This window comes from Cucumis melo, chromosome 6, assembly GCF_025177605.1.
Source record: "Cucumis melo cultivar AY chromosome 6, USDA_Cmelo_AY_1.0, whole genome shotgun sequence".
In the NCBI taxonomy this organism is placed as follows: Eukaryota; Viridiplantae; Streptophyta; class Magnoliopsida; order Cucurbitales; family Cucurbitaceae; genus Cucumis; species Cucumis melo.
The window spans coordinates 30,875,592-30,882,134 of NC_066862.1; the positions used below are offsets into that span (position 1 = coordinate 30,875,592).

A 6,543-nucleotide genomic window follows, 5' to 3' on the forward strand; every position below is an offset into this window, starting at 1 on the left:
CTTTTAAAAAACAAATCATCAGAAGTTGTGTGACAAGTGCCCAAGCAAAACTATTAGACGTTTTCGCATGTCACTCGGTCAAAATTTTGAAGATGAGCCCTTAAAAATACTATTATTGTACAAGTTATATTAATGTCTAATCATCTCATTTTATATATACATAACACATCACTCTTTTGAAGAGAACAGGAACTTGATTGAACATTGATGGCTTATACAATTAGCCTAAATTATTTTTTAAAAACATGATGTCAACCAAAGTTGTATATGATATATCAACGGAAAACGGAAACTGGTCGACATATCAACGAAAATTGAAACTGATTGACATATCAATAAAATGGCAATGTCAACTACAATTTCTAGAAAAATTATTTCTGATTTTGTCCATCCAGTCATGATCAAATGGTACTAATAACCATCACCATAACAACTAACAAATTATAGGAGCAGCCTTATATAGCAACACCAAAATGCCATCAAAATCGGACCGTTCTAATTAATTAGAGAATTAGCATCATTAACACAAACATTTTCCAAAATCATTCAATAAACTACTTAAAATGATGTAAACTTTGAAGATTTATAATTCAAACCACTCCTACACTTCTCAAGAACTTCAACTTAAAAGATCCATCAAAACTAACATAAATAACAATGTACCAAAAGCTCATGGATGTCAAGTGGAAAAATGAGCAACAACAGGCTTCTTTTCACCCATACTCGTTTTAAAGTAATTCAAAAACCCACAAGGACCAAGCTTTCTTATCTCACTGATCTTTTCGAGCTTTAGATCTAGCTGGTGCGGGTTTAATGATGGAACCAAGTAAGATTAGCGTGATGGGAATGACGGTTCCAATGTAGTAGACGCTTCCATATGAGGCAAGTGTCTCGTGCAAGCTCAAAACCTGCTCAAAACATCATATCAGAAACTTATAGGAACGACAAGAGTTGAGTGTGAGCTAAGCAAGGGAAAGAGAGGTACCATGAACCCAACGCAGGAGTAGTTCAGGACCAAAACTGTGTAAGCGAAGTTCAAAAATGCAAGTATAGTTTTGAGGAAAGCCATGGATGGAGGAATAGCTTGTTGCCATCTGTAAATAACTGCTCGATGGGCACCACAGAAGTGAACAAAACAAAAGAAAAATGTTACATAACTGAAGAACGGGCATGGGCAGTGTAATAACAGGTAGGCTATTACATACCTCTTGAACCAGCAATCATCACAGCGGACTGAACGAAGAAGATGATGTACCCAGGATACAAACCCTATATTTTTCCAGATGAGCAGAAAAGCAAGTCGATATCAGAAAACAAGAATAGAAAATACAAACATACATCACCCCTACCAATACAGATTCTATACCTTGGAATGAAAAGAACACAGCATAGTTAAAATAAAGAAGCACAACCTTTTTTTCTGAAACCTCAACTAAATTATGAAATGGACAAACTTTTCAGAAAAACAAATTTCTGGCTTTTAAAGTTTGGTTAAGAATTCAAAAACATATTATGAATATTAAGTACATATAAAGGTTGTGGATATAGAACAATCAAACCTAAAGAAAAAAAGAAGAATGCAATAGAACCTTAAAATAACCACAGATTCTGAATTTGTAATGGAATAAAAAAGGTATAGTGAAGATTAAAAGGAGTAATCTGTTTCATAATACTCACATGCCAAACAGCACTGACAGTCTGTGTTGCCAGCAGCTGAAAGAAACCAGGTTTCCTCCCCTTTTGAACCAACCTTTCATAAACATCTACACCAACATGTAACAGCAATGAGATTGTTTTAAATTTATGGACTGCTCCTCTTTTCTAAAAGCCATGTGTCCAGAAAAATGTTGAACGGAGAAAGTTTCAGATATGGGGACATCAGTTTTTTCTTTCTAGATATGCTTAACTTACCCCAAAATCACAACCTAAAAATTCACAGGGAGTAAAATAGTGAACTGCTTAAAGCTATTGAAAAGAAACTCACAATGGCGAAGCCAAGTGCTGACTTGAATATTCCATTTAAGAGGAATCTCAACTGCACTCTTCACAAACTCAAGACCAAGAATGTCAACATTCTTTGCGCGGTCCCAGCGTGGTTTAGGTGGAGAAGATTTTGTCCAACCACTGAAACCTAAGCCAGAAATAATGATGGAGGCCTCGGAAATTGACCAGATGAAATAATATTTCCAGCGTGCTGTGAAGCCTGCCATATATTGGTACCCAAGACGCTTCCAGAATGGCCAATCATGGTAGACGGGATCAATAAAACGGGACAACGGAAACTGAGGTACCAGGTACAAATACAAGCCCATGCAAAAAGCAGCTTGTAGAAGAGCTCTAATTGTTGCCCAATATGGTGATGGAGGTGGGTTTTGTTCATCATGCTTCCAAATCTAAAAAAGAACCAAGATGACAGAATTCAACATAAGAAAGTCTACCCAAAAGTTTGGGGCAAAAATAATAAAAGAAGAAGAATAGGCAGACCCCTTTTCCATCAGTCCACTCAAGATAATCCTTCATTTCATAAACAGGACCAGCAAAGTGGCTGCCACAGCAGAGGCAGTAACCAATGTACTCGATTAATGAGGGCAATTTAATCAATCGATTTTTCTTTTGAGCCTCAGTTAAACCTTCTTCTTTTAACAACCCATCATTATAATTTATGGCACATGAAATGACTTTCAGTGTCAACACCATCAAAGCCCCTGAACAAGTAGTGGAAAGAATGTCAGTAACCAAAGATGTAAATATAAACTGGAGGTTAGAAACTCAAACGAGCATAAATAAATCAGTAACCCTAAATAGTTAACCTATTGTGAAACCAATAATTTGTGGCAGTATAAGAACTATGCTGGCGAGAACTGAGTTGTTTATCACACAGCTGAGAATTGAGATCGACTACAATTTTGCCATGATAGAGTGGATGGAATTTTTCTTACAAAATAACCTTTCAGAATAGGAATTAACGAATGAATTTATTATATAGCTTGTTGCAAAGTGTTATGCCCAACTTTATCCCTGACCAAAGATTGGAAAATCTAGGGAGCTTCAAAAAATATTCCAGCAAATCTATTTTTAAAAACCTCTAAGCAATCCACCACTTATATGTCTGCATAATGGGTTTGTGTAGGGGCATCAGGAAGTATACAACGTCTGAAAAATCAAATTATTCCTATACACTTTGGCCTTGGTAGAACTCATTACTTTCATTCAAAAGACAAATCCAACCTTCTGCATTTCTCCTACCTAATGTATGTTTTGCAATAATGCTTAGAGCATCAGTTGCTTTCAGCTCCTCTGTGGCTAGAATTTTAGACCAGCCAAAAACTGTGACCAAACGTGGTTAAAGCACTACTTTGGGAGAACGGGAGAAATGTCTTATAAATTATAAATTTAAAGTTAGGTTTAGGAATGACAAGAAAGTTTAAGAACCAGTCCAACTTATGCAAGCCAATTGGTTTACTTTCTATCTTAGCCCTTTTATTGTGTACTAGTTCAATTATTGTACTGTAGCAGTTGAACTAACATTCTATTATTTCCTTCGCACTTGGAGAGATATGTAGCATTTTCCTTTTCTGTGAATTCGATGAAAGTTGACTAGTTTTGTACCAAAAACCTATGGCCCAGATGATGATGTGCCATACATGAGACTTCATTAACTTCAAAGAAATAAGCCAATCAGGATTGGATTTGAACAAAGTGACCATTAGAACAAGATACTTTTTACCAGTCCCTCTTTGAGAAAAATTTATATAAGATATTTTTCTTTAGAAAAAGCAACGTGTTTGGACACTAATAAAAGGAAAAATAAGGCACAAGTCTAGTGAGTGATCTTACCAGTTGCGTCAATGCCTCCTTCTTTCCAAGCGTCCCCACTCATGTAATATACATGGCTACACATGTGGACAAATAGTCAAGAATTCTGGAACCAAAAGCACAATCTCAAGAATCCGAAAGATCTTTATAACAAGATTAGGCATAAATCTTAGCATTTATTGATGCAAGTGGATTTGCAACACAAGCATTAATCACATGCTAGATTTTTAGTTAAATGACAATCTTTTTTCTGAAAATGATAACACGGCCTCAAGGAAGATAAAAAGTCAAAAGATTAGATATGGATCAAGGCTATTCCTTTGAAGTACGCACACATATTAGAGAATAATATCCAAGACCATTAGCTTTAAGAAGCACGTTGCAGATTCTAAGTTAAGTACCAAAAGAATTTTGGTAGTGGTAAAATTCAGTTATAAGTGCATAAAAAGTAAAAACACTGTGGGGATCAAACAAACTCTTCTACTTCTCCTCTGGCGGCAATAACCCCTTGCCTATTATTCAGCTCACGCTATTTTCTCAAACCTCGTTATGAACTCCTTCCCCTCTATTTCGTTAGTTCTAACTAGCTTTTAAGTTTAACTCCAAGTCTTCTGTGGTGTTCAAGTTTAATTTGGAGACTAGGGCTCCATTAAATGGTGTAACAACGTAGCTAAGAATGATTGACAGTTGACACCACCCCAGAAGCAATATATTTCTCAGAGGATTCACATCAGACAATTATGTAGTTTCCGTCAAATTAACTTCAAGCATGAAAAAGTATATTGTTGAATTTTATTTATTTGCTAAACAAGAAAATGTTGAATCATAGTTCCAAGGGTTTAACAACAAAGGAATTTTTAACCATGGTTAGTCCTCAAACTTGATCATCAAAAGGTATCAACTTTTTCAGTTACCTTTGTATTACTCAAGGCCATAGCTGTACAACCTACAGTATTACTCAAGGCCATAGCTGTACAACCTTTGTATTACTCAAGGCCATAGCTGTACAACCTATAGTACAGATCTTGTTCAAGTAAGGTCGTGCAAATATTTTTATCTCTAGACGGCCATTTCACCCTCTCAAAGGAAATTGATAGCAGATGTCTCTACTTCTAGTGATCGTCAACACATATAATTGTTTCAAGAAGGTGTTTTCACAATGATTTGTACCAAACTAAGGATGCTTTTAAAGAGGACATAAATTCTACTTTTGCTTACAATCCTTTCCTTTCCTTGTATCTCTATCAATGCTATAACTGTACCAAGACAAAATGACTAACGGAATATTCCTAACTAAAATTTAAACTCGGGAACACTAAAAGACCAAATGAACTAAGCATAGACATAGTCATCTCCAGCACATAACTTTTTCCTTAGGTTCCTAACAATTCATTCAACAAGGACCAAAGTTCTCTTTCTTAGTTCCAACAGCTCTGCCAAGAAATACAGAGTACTAAAGTCAAATCTATTTCACATCTTCCTGCATGTCGAAAAAATGATAGTTAACCAAAGCCTACAAACCACAATCCATTCCCAAAGACAATAACAACTCCACATTATAAAAAGGAGCTGCATGCACAGAATTACAGCACCATTACATTACCCCCAAGTTCGATTTCCACCAGATTCATCGCAACAAGAACTCAAAGAGTGAAAAACAGTAGTAGTTAGTTGCACTCAACGAAATACAAAACCACAAAGGAACGGAATATGCAATTGCAATCAGATCGTTCAATTTGAAGAGTACCATCAATTATAAAACCTATCACAAAAAAAATTAAATCAATTCCACTTACCATCCAATGAGATAACCAAACCCCAAGAAGAAGGTAATCAAACCGCAATGGCGACGGAAGAGGACCATGGAAGCATAACCCAGGAACATGGGGACCAAGAAGTGAAGATTTGAAGAGAACCCAAAAGAGAGGTAAGAGAGAAGAACACCGGAAAGGGCAGAATAGAGATGTTTGGGGAGGCGACCTGGGACAATCCGCCATAGAAAGCTGACCGGAATTGTAGCGACGAAACAGAGAAGGAATCGGAGAACAGGGACGGAGACGCCAATGGAGGCGGCCAAGGATTCCATCTCCAGGCCCATCGAAAGGCGTTGGCTTTGGAAGAAGGAAGCTTGACCCAGTTGTTGTAATGTGTTGAAAACTTAAAAGACGCTCTGGGTTTTGGTTTTTCTCGTAATTAACGAAGCTTATTCTATGAATATTTTCAGAAGATGATCTTGACTGGGCCGGATTTCTTGTATGTGGCGTGGAATCACAGGCTCGGATCAAGGTCCCAACACTTTGCTTTATTTGATTGCTTCAATCAATTTGGATTTTCATCTTCAAATATCTGCTCGATGAAATTTGTGAAATTGCCCCTCGACGGAGGAAACTGACGAAGCTATTTCAGAGCTTTGGTTCACCCATGTGCCAAGTGTTGAATTTATAGTGTTTAATATTAAAACTTTTAAATTTTAGATACTAAAATTGAATAAATATTAGGTAGGTTTTATTCTATGAATTGTTTTACCATTCATGTTAGATGATTCATGTCAAGGTAAAGTCGAGAATAAAAAGATGAGTGCACTCCAATATTGCTCTTTTGTAGTTTTGGTTCAATTTATTAGATTGATATGTGAATTGAGCCAAATTCTCCTATTGATTAGACAAAGGGATATCTTGGTTATATAAAGAAAAAACAACTATCTCCATTGGTATGAAATCTTCTAGG

The 6,543-nt window shown here is 36.3% G+C and overlaps 1 protein-coding gene across 1 annotated transcript; it reads right to left on the reverse strand.

Moving 5' to 3' along the window:
* Positions 1-532: 532 nt before the first annotated feature.
* On the reverse strand, positions 533-6,236 carry LOC103490988 (lysophospholipid acyltransferase 1). The gene is made up of 8 exons (XM_008450755.3): positions 5,613-6,236; positions 3,838-3,893; positions 2,485-2,705; positions 1,985-2,393; positions 1,678-1,763; positions 1,206-1,269; positions 986-1,104; positions 533-908 (listed from the first exon to the last, which is right to left on the reverse strand). Exons 1-8 carry the CDS (start codon positions 5,912-5,914, stop codon positions 771-773), a joined length of 1,395 nt encoding a protein of 464 aa, XP_008448977.1. The 5' UTR covers positions 5,915-6,236; the 3' UTR covers positions 533-770.
* Between the last annotated feature and the right edge of the window lie 307 nt (positions 6,237-6,543).